Below are 21,650 nucleotides of genomic sequence, written 5' to 3'. Positions count from 1 at the left end.
TCGAACTCAAAGATCCGCCTGCCTCTGCCTCCCGAGTGCTGGGATTAAAGGTGTGCGCCACCACCGCCCAGCTTATTTTTTATTTTTTTATTTTTTTGGTTTTTTTGAGACAGAGTTTCTCCGTAGCTTTGGAACCTGTCCTGGAACTCGTTCTTGTAGACCAGGCTGGCCTCGAACTCCGCCTGCCTCTGCCTCCCAAGTGCTGGGATTAAAGGCATACGCCACCACCGCCTAGCTCCACTTTAATTCTTATCCCCCGGTTTTATCTGTACATTTCTCCAATCTTTCAGTATCATTAAGAGAAAAACTCATTTTTACCTTAGAACTTAGCCCTTCTCAGTGTTCACGAGACTAACTCTCCTCTTCCCCGATTCAAACACACCTAAATTACTATGGAGCAACCTTTGTTCACTGTAAATATGTATTACTCTCATTGGCTAATACAGAGCTGACTGGCCTACAGCTGGGCAGGAAGAGACTGGGTGGGAGAGCCACACTAGAAGGACTCAGGAGAAGAAGGGCAGAGTCTTGAGAGATGCCAGGAGATGCAGAGCAGGATGGGAAATATGTAGATGAGGTAAACGGGCCTCAGGCAGCACACAGATTAATAGAAATGGGTTAATTTAAGTTAATTTAAGTGTTATCATTCATGACGCAGGCGACCCGAGGTTGGTCCCACGATGGGTGGCAGCGGGTGACCCAAGGCCGCGTGGGTCCTCTGGCGGGTGGGAGACAGACAGGTACACCATGCAGAGAGAGCTAGGGTACACAGTTTATTTAGTGGGCATTGAGAAGAGCATAAGAGTAAGGGGTTATGGGGGAGAAGGGAGGAGATAAGAGGGGGGCAGAAGAGAAGAAAGAGACAGAAGCTGCCTCTTCAGAAGAGGGACAGACAGATCTGCTTGCCTCTGCAGGAATGGGGAGATGGGAGTGGGCCAGGCTTGTCTATTTAAGGGACAGGGTACCCAGGTGACAGGCCAGGCCAGCAGATTTACAACATTCCCACCTTTCTCTTATAATTAAAAGTCAAGGAGTTAGGCATGGCAGGTTGAGGGTTCTCAAGACTGCTTCCTGCTATTTGTTGGCATCGAAGTCTTTCTTGGGGTGCCTGAGAAATCTGGGTGCTGGTCACATCCTGGGGTAGCTTTACTCCTGTCCAGGATTTGTGGTGTGGAACTGTCAGGTGTCTCCAGGACCAGGGAATTGAGAGGGCTGTATCCAACCTATTTAAGATGAAGCCTTCAATCTGGCTCCCTGAAACTCACAAGAATTCTTTGAGTTTTTGAAAACATAAGTTTTTAGACACATACATTGTATAAACAGCAGCATATTTATGCCAGAATGACTGTGACAGATGTTTTGCACATGTTTTAAAGTATCTTTAGAAAATGACAAGAAAATTTAAAATCTTTCAGTAGTGGTAGTTCACTGCCAGAGTTAGATTCGTAGCTTATCAGCATCTTACTGATATTATTAAAACTATGAATGTCAACATGAGAGAGAAATGTGATAACTTGCATTTGTCCTCAGACCTTTATAACTTGCAGGTATACACCTTAATAACTTGTATGTCTTAAAACACCTTTTATTAGCCAGGCGGTGGTGGCGCACGCCTTTAATCCCAGCACTCGGGAGGCAGAGGCAGATGGATCTCTGTAAGTTCGAGGCCAGCCTGGTCTACAAGAGCTAGTTCCAGGACAGGCTCCAAAGCCACAGAGAAACTCTGTCTCGAAAATCCAAAAACAAAAAAAAACAAAAAACAAAAAAACACCCTTTATTTAGAACATAGTAAGGAGTGATACTGAGATTTGTTTGGTGAGGTTGTCCTTTTAAACTGACGAAACCTCTCAGCTGTCAAACTGCATCAGAGATCTTTGAGAAGTTATTGATTTAAAAAATGTCAGAGAACTTACTCCATTGGCTCCCTAGAGCCACTCCTCAGGGTCCTCCATGGTCATCGAGGGCAAGGGCATTTGGACTGTATTTGTCTTCTGCTGTTTAACGCAGGTTTTAGAAGATCCTGTGGGGTAGGAAATCTGTAGGAAGACAAGCCTACCTTGACCTAATCAGCTAGACCATCGATTCCAGCGATTCTGTTCACTGTCTGGAGATCTTCAGGAATTTAGATGAAAGACAGTTCGTCCAGTGGTTAGCACTTTCACTTGGAAGAAGCAAATTATCGACGGACATTGTTCTGTGCTCATTTTGTGCCCATTTGTCTTCCGTCTTCTTTGGAGGAGAAGGGGTGCTCCTGTTAGGAACCAACCTGTTTCTCTGTTTTGAAAAGCCTTTTAATAATTAAACATTTAAATGCCATACTTCCCAGATCTCTGAGCACTCGAGGACTATTTACTGGGTATAGATGACCTCAGTATCGGATCTGCCTGGACAGCGGGGTCCAAGCTTGACTGTACTGGTTTTTAACCTAACAGATGAGATTTATACTTGTGAAAGACAGAGGAGAAAAGCTGTTCGTAACAGGATTTTACGGTAGAACTGACGCTAGTGGAGAACTAGCGTTACAGGAACGGCTGTGGGTGAGCTTGTCTTAATCTGAAATGGTTTGTTTTTTTAAATGATTTATTTACTATGTATACAGTGTTCTGCCTGCATGTTTGCCTACAGGCCAGAAGAAGGTGCCAGATCTCACTACGGATGGCTGTGAGCCACCATGTGGGTGCTGGGAATTAAACTCAAGTTCTCTGGAAGAACAGCCAGTGCTCTTAACCTCTGAGCCATCTCTCCAGCACATACCAATTTAGAATATTTGAGACTTACTGCCTTTTTTAGTCTGGAATGAGATTTAATGAACAGAGCTCATTAGGACTTGGACTACTTAGAACATTTTTAACAGTAAGTACATGTACAGATACACACAGTTGAATTTAACTTTCATACACACATACACACAGCGTTAAAGCTAACTCATGTTCACACCTAAAGTAAACTCAAGTCACATGCACGCATACACACATATATTAAACAGGATTCGGGAGAGGTGGATGCTCTGGTGGGCCCGACCGAAAGCATGCCACTGCGCAAAACACACATGTAACAGAGTCAGGATGAGGAATTTAGAGACAGAAACGTAAGTAAATGGTGAGACGAGGCAAGGGGTACCTCGGTAAAGATGGTCACTAGGTCACCTGGCCTGCCCTTGGTTGAGATGGCAGAGAGGTCGTTATCATTCATGATGTGGGTAACCCGAGGCCGGTCCCCCAAGGGACAGCGGCAGGTGACCCGAGGCTGTGCAGGTCCCCTGGAGGTGGAAGACTAGACAGATACACCATGCAGAGAGAACTCAGGTATAGAGTTTATTTAGTGGGTATTAGGAACAGCATAAGAGTAAGGGTTTATGGGGGGTGGGGAGAAGGAGAGGGGACAGAAGAGAAGAAAGGAAGAAAGGGAAGGGAGAGAGAAGGTGCCTCTTTAGAAGAAGGATAGACAAAGACAGCTGGGGAGGAGGTGGGAGATGCCTTGCTTTCATGGGAAGGGGGCGATTGGAAGTGGGCGGGGTTTGCCTCTGCAAAGGACAGGGTACCCAGGTGACAGGCCAGGCCAGCAGATTTACTTTTACGACAATAAGAGCTAGCTAAAAGCAAGTCTAAGCTAACAGCTGAGGATTTATAAGTAAGCCTCCCAGTGGCAGCCTCCTGAATGCTGGAATTACGGCTGTTAAACCCCAGGGCCTCAATCTTCCCAGTTTAAACGGTTTTCCCCAATTTTAAACTGCTCCTGGGTTTTCTCTCAAAGCATTTTGTGGTTTTCCTTCGCTCTCTCACCATGGAGGGTAAACACATACTGGCAATTATCTGTTTAGTGACTGTAAACTCCAAGACGGCAGCGCTAAAGTCAGTCCCTAATCTATCCACCTCTTAGCGTCTAGTTCATAGCAGCTGCTCCTTCAGTACGTGTGTTTTTTCCAATGTGTTTATGAAATGACTAAGAACTCTATCTTGTTTCGTATGAGTAACTTTAATTTCTTTTTTATTTGTTTGCTTGTTTTGTTTTGTTTTCCGAGACAGGGTTTCTCTGTGGCTTTGGAGTCTGTCCTGGAACTCGCTCTGTGGATCAGGTTGGCCTTGAACTCACAAAGATCTGCCTGCCTCCGCCTCCCGAGTGCTAGGATTAAAGGTGTGCGCCACCACCATCTGGCTAAGTAACTTAAATTTATAGTTAAATCCGGATCCAGGTTTGTTAGGTATTTTAGCTCACCGGTACCCTTAAAAAAGTTTTGCCATTCTTCACCCGGTTTCTGGCAGTTTTAATCAGGTCACCTGTACTCCTGACAGGATCCTTAACAATCAAAAACAAATAAAGAGGATTGTGACTTGGACACTAAGAGAGTTCACGTTTCTGCCTCCAGCCAGGAACATGACACAGTGGCTCACTAGCCCCATTCAAGCATGCCCAGTGCATCCCTGGCCGGGCCTTGACCCGCTGGTTCGGGCAGCTTGGCTCGAGCCTTCCGTACAGCATGGCGGCTCCCAAGGCCCCGATGCAGGAGAAAGTCTTCCGTACAACAGGGCGGCCTACAGACTCGGAGCCACGCCCCCTGTCGCCCAGCCCCCGGAAGTTTCCTTTTGAAAGCGTGGCGGCAGACTCTGCCGAGGGCTGGGCGGTTACAGCGGAGCAACTTTTGAAAGGGAACGAAGAGGACTGCGGGCGGGAGCTGCTGGCGCCGGGGTTTGGCTCTGCGGGTCCCGGGCTGGGCAGCGTGGGTGCGGGTGGGCCGGCTGGCGTGGCGGGGCCCCGGCGCTGCTAATGACCCACCTTGCACTTTCCAGGGCCCAGCCGAGCCACCCGGCTACTATGGCCAGTGCTAAGACGGTATGCGACGCGCAGCCCAACTCGATGGCGAGCGGCGGCCTGCCCGCAGGTGGGTGTCCACATCGCCACCGGCCGGTTCTCCGTGGACTATGCTAGGAGTAGAGGATCGAAATCTGTGTGTGTTGGGGCGGCGTTCGATTAGCTCTGACAACTGCCTGCGCCTCACCCCAAGCCAGGCTGTGTATGCTTATGGCGAACAAAGTTTTAGAGATTCCCGTACCTACCCCCGGCCCCACTTCCTTCTGCGTTTACCAGTTAGATTCAAATTGTTGGTGGTTGTTTAGGAATAGCTTTTTGTGTGTGATGTCGTGGTGGTGGGGAACTCGTTGTGTAAGCCAGGCTGGCCTCGAACTCACGGAGATCCTGCCTCTACCTCCTGGGTGCTGGAATTAAAGGTATGTGCCACCATGCCTAGTGCCTCACTTTTCATTCCCTTTTTAAAGCTAGGTTTTCACTACGTAGCCCTTAGTAACGTTAACTTGCCGCAGTCTTCCCACTTCAGCACCTGAATGCTGAGATTGCAGGCTCATTCCCACCACACCTGCCTCTCGAGAACTCTGTTTCAAAGACGTTGTTTTTTAAAATGGGGCGGGGCAGGGCGGGGCGCTTGTGCATATAAATATAGGTGCCCAAGGGAGGTCAGGGGTCTTGATCTCCTCCACCCCCCCCCCCCAGCTGAAGTTAAATTCCTGATGTGCGTCTTGGAACAAACTTCAGTCCTCTGCAGAAGTAGTTCTCTCTTTTGACTGCTGAGCCCCAGAAATCGCTTTTTATGCAATTATCCTTTTTATTTCCAGATTAGGGTTGGTTGTCTTCTTGTAGGTGTGGCTTTGTTGTCAGAGAAGAGAATCATTTGAGGAGGATAGTGGGGGAACAAACACACGATTCCTTCCTTGTTCTCCTATGCTGAGTAGAGCAAGAGAGAAGAACCTGTCCTAGCCGGAGTTCCCGAGAACCTTGAGAGGAGGAAACATGACCTAAACAATTTGTTGTTGCGGTTCCGTCTTGGTGTGTGTTGATGTTCTTGTGGTTGAGAGTCATCTGGTGGCATCTGTAGTGGCTGTGCTGCCTAATGTAAAGGTTATAGCATAGAAGAGGGCCCCGGCACCTGCAGCTGTTGGGATTTCAGAGCAGCCTTTACCATAACTTCACAAGTAATTCCAGGCAGCTGGTTGAAGAGCCGTGGTAGGCAGGATTGGTCTCTGAAGTAAAATGGCTTTTCTACCAGGCTCAAAGGGTTATCCTCTTTGCCCTGTTTTCCTCAAAGCATCCCTCAGAGACCTGTGCGGCCTTGCCCCCTCCCTCGCAGTGGCCCTGGATGGCTGGCAGTGACCAGCCTTCCTCGCCAACCCCAGGTTCTCATCTCTCCACTTGTAAGACCTGTCCCAGCTTTTCCGAGCACATGTTGCGGGACAGCTGTAAGGTTTCTAGACGGTCTCCACCTACAAAGGAAAACTAGAAAGCTATAGAATGAAGCCACCTCTCGTGCCCGCAGTCTGGAGGCAGAGGCAGCAGGATGGGCGCGTGTTTGAGGCCAGCCTGCTCTATATAGTGAGTTGCAGGCCAGGGCTATACAGCGAGACCTTTTCGGGGAGGGGTTTGAATAAAAAAGTTTGACGTGTTCTTTACATCAGCCATCCAGTTCTCCTTAGTGCCTCCTTTCTAGGCGATAATCTCTGTTAAATTCTGACTTTCTTCCTACAGTGCAACCCTCAGGACTCAGCAGAAACAGTTTGTTGGAGCTGATTGCAATTAATTCGTTTTTGTTCCAATTTCCCATGAACTTTTTTACATGGACTAGATATATTATTGTATTTAAGTTACTACTACTTGAGATCAGACAAGATAGTAGCACAAACTAACCTCTTTTTCCTAAAAGATAACTCCTAAGAACCCATTTAATATTTGCATAGTGTTACGAATATTGAAACTAGAGTTCAGGTGCTTTAAATTGTACCTATAAACAAAATGTGTCAACCTGAGGGATTATATATTTACTCCAAATTATTGTGTAGCAAGGTATTTGAATAAATTTTTTATTAAATACAAAGTGCCCTGCAATGTGATCCAGCACTTTATACCTCATTTCTTCAACTTAATTATTTAATTAGTATGGCTTCCCCCCCCCCCTTTTTTTTCTTTTTTCTTTTTTTGGTTTTTTTCGAGAAAGGGTTTCTCTGTGGCTTTGGAACCTGTCCTGGAACTAGCTCTTGTAGACCAGGCTGGTCTCGAACTCAGAGATCCGCCTGCCTCTGCCTCCTGAGTGCTGGGATTAAAGACATGTGCCACTACCGCCCAGCTAATTAATATGGCTTAAAGGAGCCATTTTACAATGAACAAAGTGAAGTTAGTATAATCTAGAAGAAATGGAAAAGCTTGGGGGTGGGGCGTGACAGGTGCTATGACATGTATGTGCTAGTGTGACATGTATGATAAAGGACATGTATGATAGGATTGATGGTTACCCAGCCTGACCCAGTAGGGAGATCAGCAGGCATGCCAAATGGGAGCCTCTTAAGTTTAATAAGGGATTGACAGTAAAGTGTTGCGGAAGGGTTGGACCTGGCCCAGGGAAGACCAACAGGGCAGGGAAACAGTGCACAGCTGATACATTCCGTCTATTTCACTTGTTGGTTCTTGAACTTTGGTCGAATGCCAGATCCTTTACTAGGCACCTGGACATGAAGATATCTCCAAGTGGTTAGGAGGAAATTTGGGTGAAAGTCGGCAGCAGCTAGATGTTGTCTGGGGAGAACGGGTGTGTGAACCCCACCCCCATTCTGAGACTGGTCAGTTCCAGCGGGTTCTCCTCACTAACTCGCCTTTCCTCCAGCTTTGTTTCTAGCGCCTCTGTATTCACAAACCTGTAGGCCGTCAGTTTGATGTGTCTTCAGGTCCACTAAGTTGTCACTCGTAGTGAATTTTCAACTGTGTGTGGTGGCACACAACCTGCCATTCCAGCATTTGGAGGCAGAGGCAGGAGGATCACTGTAAGTCATGAGGTCTCTACATGTCGAGTTCAAGGCCACTCAGAGATACAAAATAATAACCATATTTCCAAAAGCTAAAAAAAAAAAATCTGAGCTTCTCAGGCCAATTAGTATGGAGTCCTTTGGAAACAGCCTCTATGCCTACCTGGACTGAAGTGGACAATATGGAAGCAAGGGCTTCTGGCCACTCGCCAGGAGGCTCTGTGTGGCATCGGGAGGCAGCACTGGAGCGTGATGCTATGGTTCACTCCTGTTCTCCCTTTCAGATGCACAAACTCGAGCTACTTCTAAGCTACCTGTTAAGTCCAAAGAAGCTGATGCGTTTAGACATCTTCATCCAGGAGGGCCAGATTCTGATGTTACAAAAGTCCCCAAACCGAGACGAGAGAATGGGTAAGAGCAGATCGTTGGCATCTGGTGTTAGAACATCTTGCCAGAGCCAGGGGGTGGAGCTCAGTGCCGGAGTGCTTGCCTTGCTTGTTCAACCGCCTGGATTGACTCTCTAGTGAGAGGGGGAGGAACAGGGAGACTGATCTTGCTAGAAATTGCTGAGCACCAAAAATTTTAAAATGGAGGCTGAGAAGATGACTCAGCACTTGTGGCTCTTTCAGAGGACCCTGGCTTGGTTCCGAGTACCCACACAGTAGGTCACAACCATCACTAACCCAATCCTAGGGGCTCTAACGTCCATTTTGGCTTCTGTTGATACCAGTCACATAGTTAATGCACATCTATACCTGTAGACAAAACACTCATACACATAAAATAAATAAAAGTAAAGCTGGGCATCATGGTGCACTGCTTAATCCCAGCGCTGGGAAGGCAGAGGCAGTTGTGCATCTATGAGTTTGAGGCCAGCCTGATCTACATAGTGAGTTTCAGGACAGCCAGAGAGACACAGTGAGACCCTGTCTCAAAACATTCCTTCCTGGGGCTGGAGAGATGGCTCAGAGGTTAAGAGCACTGGCTGCTCTTCCAAAGGTCCTGAGTTCAATTCCCAGCAACCGCATGGTGTCTCACAACCATCTGTAATGAGATCTGGTGTCCTCATCTGCCGTGCAGGTATGCATGGAGACATAGAAAATATAAATAAATAAGCTGGGCAATGGTGGTGCACACCTTTAATACCAGCAGTCGGGAGGCAGAGGCAGTTGGATCTCTGTGAATCTACAAGAGCTAGTTCCAGGACAGGCTCCAAAGCTACAGAGAACCCCTGTCTTGAAAAAGAAAATTGAAAATTAAAGAAACAAAGAACACTCCATCACCCCCAAAAAAATTTAAAAGAAAAGTTTAGAGTATGGGAGCCCAAAATGGGGTTCCTGAACTGTTTGTGAGGCCCCCTCAATCGATCCTTCTGAAGAGACACAGTAGCAGCAGCACCTGCTGATAGCTGAAGCCGGCTGGGAGCCTTACACATGGTCTGAGCAGACTCCGGCCCCATCTACTATGTGTGTGACCATGATCCTCTGCCAGATAGGTGTGGTTGGCATGAAGTGGCCATGGTATCTGAAGCACGCTTGGGTCTGTCGGTTGTTGGTGTGATTAAGGTCCCTTTCCTTAATAAAAGCCACCTCCCCACATAGGCTGAAACCAGCATGTGGTGTAGCAAGCTTTCTAATCAGGCTCTGAACTGCCAGCCTGCAAACAATAATGACCCAGAGACTTCGTATTAATGATGAATGGTTGGCCTTGGCTTAGGCTTTTACACAACTAGCTCTTACAACTTCATTAACCCGGATTTCTTTAACCTACATTCTACCACGTGGCTCCGTTACCTCTTCTTAGTGCAGCACATCCTACTTGCTCCAAGTCTGCTGGCTAAATCACACACCTAGATTCCTTCTCCCAGTTTCTCTTTCTCTACCTGGAAGTCCCTCCTATACCCCCTGCCTAGCTACTTAGCTTTTTATTACACCAATCACAGTAATACATTCTCACACAATGTACAAATATCCCATAACATATGAGCCCTCAGCCTGTGCTGTTTACTTGGATGTACTCTTTGGTTCTTTCCTCAGCAGCTCAAATCTCTTAAACCAGGTATGGTAGCACACACCTGTAATCCCAGAACTGGAGAGGCTGAGGCAGGGGGGCTCGGGAGTCCAAAGCCTGTTTCCAAACTGCAGTGAAGCCAAGCCCCTGTTACACCTTGTTCATAGCACCTAGCACTGTGGTTTTCTGATTGGCGTTGATTTTGCTTCCACAGGCACGTGAGAGCTGCAGAGACTGCCAGCAGGAAGAACATCAGGAAGGGGTGAGCGGGGGCAGACTGAGGGTGGAGGTGTCTGCTTGTTTAATCTTGTCTACAGTATTCGAGCAGAAAGCTCTTGGATTGAAGGTGTGTGCTAGGGCTGAGCCACACCACAACCAGAAACAGGTTTTTCCAGTAAATAACACAATCTTGGGGTTCCTGTGTGACATGATGTCCTGTAGCACCCCTCCCCCAAAAAACAGCTCTTTCTAGATGTGTTGGATCATGCCTGTAATAGAAGTACTTGGAAAACAGGCAGGATTGCCACAAGTTCAAGGCCATCCTGGGCTACATTCCAGGCCAACCAGGTTGCAGAGTGTGCTAGCTAGTTTTATATCAACAACACAAGCTAGAGTCACTGGAGTGGGGACCTCACCTGAAAACAGGCCTCCACAAGATCCAGCTGCAAACAAGCCTGGAGGAGGGCAGAGCCCATGTGGGTGGGGCTGTCTCTGGGCTGCTGGTCCTGGGTTCTGTAAGAAAGCAGACAGAGCAGCCATGTAAGCAGCACGCCTCTATGGCGTCTGCATCAACTCCGGCCTCCAGGTTCCTGCCCTGTTCAGGTTCCTGTCCTGACTTCCTTCAGTGATGAACAGTGATCTGAGAGCAGAAGCCCAATAACCCTTTCCTCCCCAGACTGCTGTGGTCATGGTGTTTCATCACAGCAATAGAACCCTGACCAAGACACAGGGGAAGCCTGTTTAAAAATCATGCACTCTCCCTCACACACAGAACATTTTGGCCTGGGGAGCGCTCAGTGGGTAAGAGCGCTTGCTGCGCAGTCACCCCAGGGCCTGGGTTAGAATCCCCAGCACCCTTATAAAAAGCTGGGCGGGGCCACACCTGCCTGTAGCTGCCGAATTAGGAGGAGGGAGCAGGGAGACCATGGGAACTTACTGACTGGTGGTCTCGGAGAGATTCAGATTCAGAAAGGGATCTGTCTCAAGGGAATGGAATGGAGAGCAGGTCCTGAAATTCTGCTCTGACTCTGCGTGTACACACACATACACACACACACACACACATACATACACACATATACACACATACACACACACATACATACACACATATACACACACATATACACACACATACACACACACACACACATACATACACACATATACACACACATACATACACACACACACACACACGTTTTTGAAAACTCAAGACCTTCACAGTAAAGGTTTAATATTTAGGATGACAGCTGTTGAGGCTAAGCATTGTCCATAGATTCTCCGTCTTATAGGAATGTTATGAAATGGAGGTATTGTCTAAATTCTGGAAATGAGGAAATGGACTCTGGTTACAGGTCACTGTCAGGAAGCCAGGATTGGAATCCGTTTGAATAAGTCAATAGCTTGTACTCCTAAACCCTTTACCCATCATATTTCTACAACTTTTAGCTACAAACCACTGAATAAGCAAAAACCAGAGGAGGAACTAAAGGATAAAAACCAGCTCCTGGAGGCCGTCAACAAGCAGTTACACCAGAAGCTGACGGAGACGCAGGTAAGAAGCCCACCCAGTTCTGACTCGGCTACTCCGGGGTGATGCAGGCGGACTCCTGCTGGCTGGGAGCAAGCTGACCACTGCAGACAGAAAAGGAGCCGGCTCCTGCTGTGGAAGGCCTACCGTGTGCAGGACGGCTCCTGATTGTCGGCTGCCGCTCTGTAGGGAGAACTGAAGGACCTGACCCAGAAAGTGGAGCTGCTGGAGAAGTTTCAGGATAACTGCTTAGCAATCTTGGAGAGCAGAGGCCTCAACCCAGGTAAGAGGTGGCACACAGCTGCCTTCTGGAGTCAGCGCAAGTGCCCTTCCTGGGGCTACGTTGGCAGCATGGGTTCTTTGCCCTGCTGGTGCAGGAGCTGCTTAGCCAAGCCCTAAAGATCTTTGAGTGTTTCTTGATGTTCTTAGGAAGTGTCCGCTTCTGCCTAACTAACAGCGTTTCCGGTGACTGTAGAGAAACATCTCTCTTTCTCAGCCGATTGCTGCTCCACACACTCAGTGTCAGCAGGTGTAAGCTAGCAAAGAGACCAGAAACACTGTTTCTTCCCAGGGCTGCAGAGCTTACAAGCTACCTTGCTTAGGTGAGAGGAGAGAATTCTGTCTCTGTGGTTCCTGAGTCGGCTTCATCACAGTGCCTGCAATGTGACCCGTGGATGGGGTATAGCTTAGTGAAAGGGTGTGCGCCTAGGATGTGAGAGGCCCTGGGTTCCATCCTCAGTACCTCCCCAAGAAGAGAATTTGTCCCAAGACTGAGATAACCTCAACCTGCACTGAAGAGCCAGAAACTGCCCAGGAAAGGGACTCGGGCCTCTTTGAATTAAGGAATGCTGACTCTGCTAGAGATGGAACCCGGGGCCTGCCTTGTGCCAGCACTTAACACCCCGAACCCAGTTTAGGATCTATTTGGGGGTATAGGACATGTGGGGGAGTTTTTTGTTTTTCTTTTTATTTTTGTTTGTTTATTTTTCAAATTAAGATTTCTCTATGTAATGCCCTGACTTTTCCTGGAACTTACTTTGTAGCCCAGGCTGGCCTCAAACTCAAGAGATCTGCCTACCTTTGCCTCCCAAGTGCCGGGATTAAAGGCATGTGCCACCACCGCCCAGCCCTGTTTTTCTTTCTTTAAGACTTTATTTTATGTATATGAATGTTTTGCATACATGTATACATATCTGCACCCCATGCGTACCTGGTGCCTCAGTCCAGAAGAAGGTATCGAATCCCCTGGTACTAGAATAGGTTTTGTGGGGGAAGCAGGGTTTGAGATGAGGCTTTACCAGGTAACCCAGACTGACCTTGAACATTAACTCTCCCTGCCTCAGCCTCCTAGGTACTGAAGTTGGAAGGCAGGGAGTACCATAGCCAGCCCCTGTTTCTCCTGTCTGCGTGCACTGACTGTCTTAGGCACAGTTCAGTGCTGGGACGGGGTACTATGGCTGAGGCAGTTCTTATATTAAAGGAGGTAACTGGGGGCTTGCTAACAGTTTCAGATGCTAAACCCCCGTCATAGTTGGAAGGTTGGTGGCCTTCAGGCAGCACTGGAGCAGTAGCTGAGAGCTAGCTACATCCTGATCTGTAGGCCGAGAAAGGGGGGAAGACGGAGACTAGGCCTGGCATGGGCTTTTGAAATCTCAAAGCCCACTCCAGCAACTCACTTCTTCCAACAAGACCACACCTCTTAATCCTTCTTTAACAGTATCACTCCCTGGTAACTAAGCATTCAATTATATGGGCCTATGAGGGCCATTCTCAAACTACTACAGTTACCAAAGATAATGACTTTTAAGGCCTGAAAGATTTTTTTTTGTAATTTTGTATATTGTAAACAAAATGAAAACACATGCATTCCTCTGGACAAAGTTTCTCCAAAGAGAAGCAGAACAGAATAGACTCTGGCCATTTGCAAACATAGAGGCAGCTCTGCGTGGGAGACACAGTCAGGGGAGAGCTTCCAGGAACAGGCAATGGAGAGGCCTCCCTCAGAAATGCGCATGTACTGTCCATGGAGAGCTACTTCCCCTCTGGTTAAAGTGTGGTTCCCATGTGAAGCTGACTTTGTTGTATCCATCCATTTTAGGCAGCGAGACCCTGGCATCACAGCGGAAACCTACAGCAGATCACACGGACTCCATGGTGAGGGCAAGGGAGGGCATGGGCAGGCCTGCATCCAGGGCCCAGTGTTGATTCCACCAGAAGAGAGAATACATTACCAATGTCTTTGGTCAAATTAAGCAAGCTATATTTTCTGTCAGACCCGGCTATCTCTCAAACAGAGTGTTTGGGAAAATAGCATTGCACGTAGACAATAGTGGGGTTTATATAACCCTCCCAAAACTGTGAGACATGTCAGATTCCAGGAAATAGGTCAAGACCTGATCAAGTCCAAGTTTTACCGTAGTTCAAGTAGGCATGAACTTATTTTGATCTTGTAACAAGATGGCCTTTAACAAGGAGTCGGGCTGATCTGTCACCCAGCAGGAGCTAAGATCTCTGCTTCATGCTCTGCAGATTTTAAGATGTTTGCTTCAGTTTCCATGGTAACAGCAATGGAGTGTGTACTTAGGGCATGTTTTACTCCCTCACAGGGAGATAGACATAAGTGACTCTGACCCGAAAACAGAACTGAAGCCCAGAGTGGGGCTGAGGAGGGCTCAGTCAGTACGGTGCCTAACACACAAGCATGAGGACCCGAGTTCGGCTCCTCAGCACCCACGTAAAAACTGGAGCTCGTTGTCCTGCCAACCTTGATTAACCTGTGAAGGGGAAGCCTATCTACTCCACCCACCTAAGGGCTGGCCCATTAAATGAGCCAGGCAGTTTCTTTATTAGCCAATGAGAGTCCTCCATCAAACCTGAGACCCTGTCTCAAAAAATAAAGTGGAGATGGGCCTGCAAGACGGGCTAGCAGGGAAAGGTGCTTGCCGCCAAGCCTGACGGCCTAGACCGGCTCCTTCAGTTTGTCCTCTGACCTCCACAGGTGGAATGAATTAGCCCCGCTCCTACATGTAAATAAATGCTTTTGAAAAAGTAGAGAGCTGTTGAGGTGGCTCAGGGTAAAGGTGCTTGCTATAAGCCTCACAGCCCAAACTAGATTCCCAGAGCCCACATGATGGGAGGATAAAAACAATTCCCCTAAGTTGCCATCCAGCCTCCACATGTGTGTCATAGTGCGTGCACACATGTTCTTGTCCATACTAAATAAGTAAATGTTTTAAAAAGGCTGGGGGGCCGGGCAATGGTGGCGCACGCCTTTAATCCCAGCACTCGGGAGGCAGAGGCAGGCGGATCTCTGTGAGTTTGAGACCAGCCTGGTCTACAAGAGCTAGTTCAAGGACAGGCTCCAAAAGCTACAGAGAAACCCTGTCTTGAAAAACCAAAAAAAAAAAAAGATCCTTGCCGTACAAACATTGCCACTTGAGTTTGGTCTCTGTAAGGGAAAGGTGGATGAAGAGAACCCACTCCAGAGTTGTCCCATGACCTTACATACATGCTGTGGCTTGCACACACAATAATAAATGATAATAATCAAAATAATTTTTAAAAGTGGAAAGCAAAGAAAATATGTCAATCTCTGGCCTCCACAGCATTTGTAGCTGCATGTATGTGTTCATATGCCACAGGAACACATACATGCACCACACACACAAACCCTTCTGATAGGAATCTGGGGATATGGCTCAGTGGTAAAGTTCTTACCTAGAACGCATGACATTTAAGGTTGACTCCAGTACTTCAAACACACCAACTTGCATGTGTGTACACAAATCTTTGATATGGAGAACTCATATAGAGACCTTCTACACTTCATCAGGTGTCTCCCTATCCCATTGCTGAGAACACTGTAATGCCAAGGTCTAGCCTGTTTGAATTCAGAATTTCCTTTTGGCCCCTTGCCTAAAGGAAAGGAATTTATCTGGGCATAAAGACTTCCAAACTCGTCTCCTCTCCTCTCCAGGAAGGTCAGTTGTCACAGTGCCAGCTGAGAAAGCCACTCCTGGCTTCCCTTTGAGTCTGCTGTGGTTTGCGCCTGAGGTCTATGCAGAACGGAGTACATTGTAGGAGATAAATTTGATATCTCAAGGAAGGGACCTGTAGTAAGAAACCAAGCTTCTTGGGCCTGGACTGTTGGCATTGCCTGGATAAGTGATGGGATGTTGAGGAGAACATAGGGAATTTATCACTCCAGATAAAGGCGTCTGTCTGTCTAGACTCCTCCATGGTACAGAGGAACAATTCCTAAGAGCAGCACCCATTCGGAATCTGGCTCACTGGTGAGCTGGGTTTCTCAAAGGGAGATCCTGACATGGTCAGTCAGTGCTCATGTCTCCTGAATGGGAAGGATGGTGGCCACCACCTAATTCATAGCCCTCTGTCTGAGTGTATGTTCTCTCCGTCTCCCTCGCTCCCCTGCACCTAACTTGTTAAGTAGGGTCTCAGTTCATAGTCCTCATTATCCTGGAATTCACTGTGTAGACCAGGCTGGCCTTGAACTCAGAGTTCTCCCTGTCTCTGCTTCCCAGCTGTGGGATTAAAGCTTGTGCCACTACACCCAGCTCAACTCTTGATATTCTTTGCTTTCAGCGGCTGCTGGAAACGTTGCAGAATGAACTGAAGGTTTTCAATGAAACGGCCAAGAAGCAGATGGAGGAGTTGCAGGTAAGACAGACCCACCCCAAGGTGGTGCTGCCATTTCCCCCACGGTTTGTAGGTGGGGGAATAGTGCTTTCTAGTTTTCTTTTATTGTTTTTAGGTTTATTTTGCCTACATGTATGTATGTAGGTACAGCACATGAGAAGCAGTGCCCACAAAGGTCAGAGAGGGCATTGGATCCCCTGGAACGGGAGTTATGTGCAGTTGTGAGCTGTCGTGTTGGGTCCTGGGAACTGAACCTGGGTCCTCTGCAAGAGCAGCCACTTAACTGTTGAGCCATCTCTCGAGTTCGTCCTTCCTTCTTTTCTTCTTTTCTCTTCGTTTCCTTCCTTCCTTCCTTTCTTTTTTTTTCTGTTTATTTGTTTTGAGACAGGGTTTCTCTGGGTAACAGCCTTGATTGCCCTGGAACTTGCTTTGTAGACCAGTCTAGCCTCGAACTCGCAAAGATCTGCCTGCCTCTTCCTCCTGCATGCCGAGACTAAAGGTGTGCACCACCATCACCCAGCTCTTCCTTTCTTCTCTTTTGATAATAGAGTCTTGCTATGTGCCCCAGACTGGTCTTGAACTCAGAGCCTTCCTCCCTCAGCCCTTGAAGTGCTGGGTTATGGATGTGAGCCATCATATCTGGCTCTTTATTTTTTTTTATTTTTCACGTTTATTTTTATTTATGTGTGTGTGTCAGTGTGAATGTATGCCTCATATTGTACAGGTACCCACGGAAGACATAGGCGGCTTCAGATCCCCTGAAGCTGGAGTTTAGACAGTTGTGAGCTGACTAACATGGGCTCTAAAAACTGAACTCTAGTTGTCTGGAAAAGCAAGGGGTTCTCAACTGCAGAGGCATCTCCAGTTCCCCCTGCCTTTATACGATTTGTTGTGCATGAGTGTATGTATATGTATGTATGTCTGTTGTATGTGGGTCCATACACAGCACATGAGACTCAGCTCAGGCTTGATGGCAAACACCTTTACCCATCGGGCTATTTTACCTCTCCCATGATTGGCTCCTGCTTGTTTTGAATAAACTCCTTTAAAGTTAATTTAGATTTATCAAAAGTGCACAGATGATACAGAAAATCCAGTTCCCCTAAGGATAACACCTCACACTGTCCTCACACATTGTCACCAGGAAGAAACCAGCACTGACATGTCATCGGTAATGAAATTCTCGGAGTTTGTACTCTATCAGTTTCTGGTTTAGATTCTTTTCCTCCATAGTTTTGTTGTTGTTGTTGTTGTTTTGTTTTTCTTTTTGTGTTCCTAAGGACTCAAAAATGTTCCCCGGGATAAGGGAGGAGGAGGGATCTCCACACCTCCAGTGGTTTCACACAGTAGGCTGCTCAAAGTTGAGACTGTGTGAAATCTATGCTAGAAAGCTTATGTCAAGAGACCTGAGCAAGACATCCGGATCCCAGGGCTAGAGAGACCGCTCAGCACTTAAGAGTGCCTGCTGCTCTTGCCGAGGTCCCAGGTTCTGCTTCCCATGGCTTAGAACTCCATAACTTCAGCTCTAAGACTTTCTTCTCACCATGGGCATCCACAGTGCACACACACATGCGTGCGTGCATGCACACACACACAAATTAAGAAGAAAAACCCTTAGAAGCCAGGCATGGTGGAGAAGCCAGGCACAGTGGCACACACCTTTTATCACATAGGCAGGAGGATCTCTAAGTTTGAAGCCTGATCTACAAGGTAAGACCCTGTCTTAAATAGAGATTGTTGGATCTGGACAGCTTTAGATTGCCTAGATACACCACGGGGCAGGAGATATAGAGGATTTCATTGCTCCATTTTAAATATGGGGTGAAAAAATGCCCCAGACCAGCACAGATAAATCCCAAGGTAGAAATGTGATGTCGTCCTCTCTGCAACACAGGTGTTACATTCTGGCCCGGTGCTGTCTTTCTGTGAGGCTAGAGTTTTGTGTGTTTTCTTTTGGAATGCCTTCCCTTTCAGGCCCTGAAGGTGAAGTTGAAGTTGAAAGAAGAAGAAAGGATCCAGTTCCTGGAGCAGCAAACCTTATGTAAGGACCAAGCCAGTGACTTCACAATAGTCCTGGAGGAAATGGAGCAGCTTTTAGAAATGTAATACAAGGCAAGTGGCTAGATGGCTTCCTCCTAGGGTAAACACAGTCACCTTCTTAGAAAGACGACTTGCTGCAGTTGAGGGCGGCGGACTGCCCACCTTCGGATTGCTCAGCTCACCTGAGCCTCACAAATTGCTAATGGAGGCCTGCAAGAGAGGGACCTGGAAGCTTGACTCCACCTCGTGTATGGCAGAGCACCCACCCTTAGAACCAGGGTGCTAAACCAGCCACCTTGGAGAATCTAGAGGCTCTGCCTCGGAATCATGGGAAGAAAGTCCTCATATGACAGCGCATGTACTCTATGGGAGATATCACTGGGAACCACGCTGTCCCCTTTGTCCATCTGGTTGAGCTGAATTTTAGAACTTGAAATCCCTGAAGTTTCTGGCTTAATAAATGGGGTAGAAGTATACAAAGTAACACCTACCTGAAACAAATAGCACTTGGAGCTTTTTAAGTACTGCTTTTGAAATAAATGCTTATGTGAGTATTAATGTTCTGACTGACACTGAGGAATGAAAATAGCCCAGTGTAGTGGCTTATATCTTTAATCATAGGACTTGGGAAGCTGAGGCAAGAGGATGGCCTTGGGTTAGAGGTTAACCAAGATTGCAGAGATCCTGTCTCAAACGATGAGGAAAAGGGAAGGAAGAAGGATTAAGTAGCACAGCCTAGACATAGGAGTTGAGCACGCTGGTGCTCTTATTCACGCAGTGTTTCCTCCACCCGTTACTGCTGTGACAGCCCCTTTCCTCCCAGGGTTGTTGCTTCTGCATCTGTGCAGTGTGTGCCAGGCTCTAGTCACTGCGTGTGTGGCCAGTCCCTGCCTTTGCTCGTCTGTATGTCTACAGTTTATGTACCACAGCCAACCAGAGCCTCATCCCACAGGACCTATGGTCTCTGTGACCCACGGCCTGCCACCCATGGTAGCCTCCCCTTAGGGTCACCAAAAGTGTCGCCATGTTTTCTTTCTTAACAGAAATACACCAGCTTTTGCTTTGGCTATCTCCCGTTGTTTTGTGCCTTCTACTGTCTTCACCAAACTTGCCTAATAAATCCTTCAAAATCACTATGGCTGCCCACAGTCTGCCATCCCCAGTGAAGCCAAGTAACATCCGTACTTTTTTTTTCTTTCTTTTTCAAATGTATTAAATGGTTTGTAACATAAAGGCACAAATAAGGACCATCACACAGTAGGTAAAGCAACACACATTCACCACATGCAAGGTGGGACTCCAGAAGGGATGGCTATAGAGCAGTGCATTCTGGGTTTCTTTGTGATCCTTCCAAGACCGTGGTGAAGTCCTGAATGGTGTGCAGAGTTCAGCTGAGGGGTGCACAGTCACGCAGCGTCACAGGAGTACGCTGTGCTCGTGCATGAGGTGATCAAAGGACAGGACAACGGGAGCCAGCATGGGAGCAGGTGACCCGCACCGTCTTAGGAGCAGTCTTACATATTGTATTCCTCTCTTGTCTATCATACTGGACCGTGAGTTCTGGGCTGCAGAAGGGCGGGCTTTTTGATTGTTGTTGTTTTACCTGTCTTCCGTGTGTTTTTCCACCAGCTGAACAAACACACACACACCACAGGTCAATCTTAAAGGGCTAAATTGCTAAAACAACCTCATTGTTGATTATATATGTCATAAATAGTCATAAGTAGGGGAAAACTAAATAAATACTTTCTTTTTTTGTTTTTGGATTTGTTTTGTTTTGGAGGGGTTTTTGCTTTGTCTTGTTTTTTGTTTTGTTTGGTTTTAGTTTGTTCTTATTGTTGAGTTTTTTTGTTTGTTTGTTTGTTTGTTGTTTTTTTTTTTTTTTTTAGACAAGGTTTCTCTGTGTAACGTAACAGCCCTGGCTGGAATTACTTTGTAGACCAAGCTGGCCTCCAACTCACAGAGATTGGCCTGTCTCTGCCTCCTGAGTGCTGGGATTAAAGACATGCGTCACCACTGCCTGGCCTAAATAAATACTCTTTTTCTTTAAATATTTATTTATTATATATGCAATATTCTTTCTGCATGATGTATGTCTGCAGGCCAGAAGAGGGCACCAGACCTCATTACAGATGCTTGTGAGCCACCATGTGGTTGCTGGGAATTGAACTCAGGACCTTTGGCGTTTTTTTTTTTTTTTTTAATTATTTGTTTATTTTGTATACAACATTCTGTCTGAGTGTATGCCTGCTGGCCAGAAGAGGGCACCAGACCTCATTACAGATGGTTGTGAGCCACCATGTGGTTGCTGGGAATTGAACTCAGGACCTTTGGAAGAGCAGGCGATGCTCTTAACCATTGAGCCATCTCTCCAGCGCCCCTCAGGACCTTTGGAAGAGCAGGCAATGCTCTTAACCACTGAGCCATCTCTCCAGCCCCTAAATAAATACTCTTAACCAGTTAAAAAGTTAATATTTTCCTTTGCCCATTTTCAGGATGTTCCATTTAAACAAATGTCTGCTCAAATTTGTAGTTGACATCTGGCAGAAAAGGAAGTTTCCTTCTTAGGAGAGGGTGGCTGTCATGTAGGGGAGCCTCGCTTCCTCTCCAGCCATCCCACTTTCCTTCTAGTGTAGGAACCCTGTTTGCTCCTGGCCTGCTTTCACAGGGTTTGACCCTGGGCTCTGTTTAGCACTGCCAGCCGGCATCTGTGCTCCCTCCTCTTCCTTCTCTGATGCAGAAGACACATGGAGGTCTTCTGGGTACCTAATGTGATCTCAACCAAGTTCAAGCTCAGATCTGTACCTCCTACTTGATTGGATATTACAGGAACCTAAAACACTTAGGCATTCCTGAGTCCTGAGGAAACGATGGGCCATACACAAACTACATAACAAAGGCTCTAACACTTTGCTGCTGCCGCGTAGCTCAGCCCTTTACTTATAATCTCCCATGCACCTTCTACTCCACCATCTTTCTCCACACCAAAACCTAGCACCCTGATTTGAGTCCCCATCCATCCAAGCTAGAAAATGCTGATTTTATAAATTAAAACAACCTTTTAATGCTGGTAATTGAATCCAGGGCTCTGGGAATGTTATTTAAGCGTTCTCCTACTGACATAAACTTATTCATTTATTAGAGACAGGATCTTTCTGTGTAGCCCAGGCTGCCCTTGAACTTATGATCCTCTTACTCAACCTGCTGAAAGTTAGGGCTACAGGTATATGTCACCACGCCAGCCACACTGAGGTTTTCCAGTTTGGTTATTCAGAACTATTCTTCCAAGAGCTGTTTTTTGGTTTTGTTTTTTTGTTTGGTTTTTTTTGGGGGGGGTTGTTTTTGGTTTGGTTTGGTTTTTCGAGTCAGGGTTTCTCTGTAGCTTTGGA

The 21,650-nt window shown here is 47.0% G+C and overlaps 1 protein-coding gene across 1 annotated transcript; it reads left to right on the top strand.

Annotated features, from left to right (window-relative positions):
* The first annotated feature begins 4,477 nt into the window (after window positions 1-4,477).
* Window positions 4,478-18,762, top strand: Knstrn (kinetochore localized astrin (SPAG5) binding protein). The gene is made up of 9 exons (XM_038331626.1): window positions 4,478-4,686; window positions 4,788-4,879; window positions 8,087-8,213; window positions 10,027-10,074; window positions 11,484-11,589; window positions 11,755-11,848; window positions 13,664-13,719; window positions 16,168-16,242; window positions 18,196-18,762. The coding sequence occupies exons 1-9, from the start codon at window positions 4,478-4,480 to the stop codon at window positions 18,325-18,327; spliced, it is 939 nt and encodes a 312-aa protein (XP_038187554.1). The 3' UTR covers window positions 18,328-18,762.
* The last annotated feature ends 2,888 nt before the right edge of the window (window positions 18,763-21,650 follow it).

Source organism: Arvicola amphibius, chromosome 5 (assembly GCF_903992535.2).
Source record: "Arvicola amphibius chromosome 5, mArvAmp1.2, whole genome shotgun sequence".
Taxonomy (NCBI): Eukaryota; Metazoa; Chordata; class Mammalia; order Rodentia; family Cricetidae; genus Arvicola; species Arvicola amphibius.
This window is presented reverse-complemented; position numbering and strand designations above follow the sequence as displayed.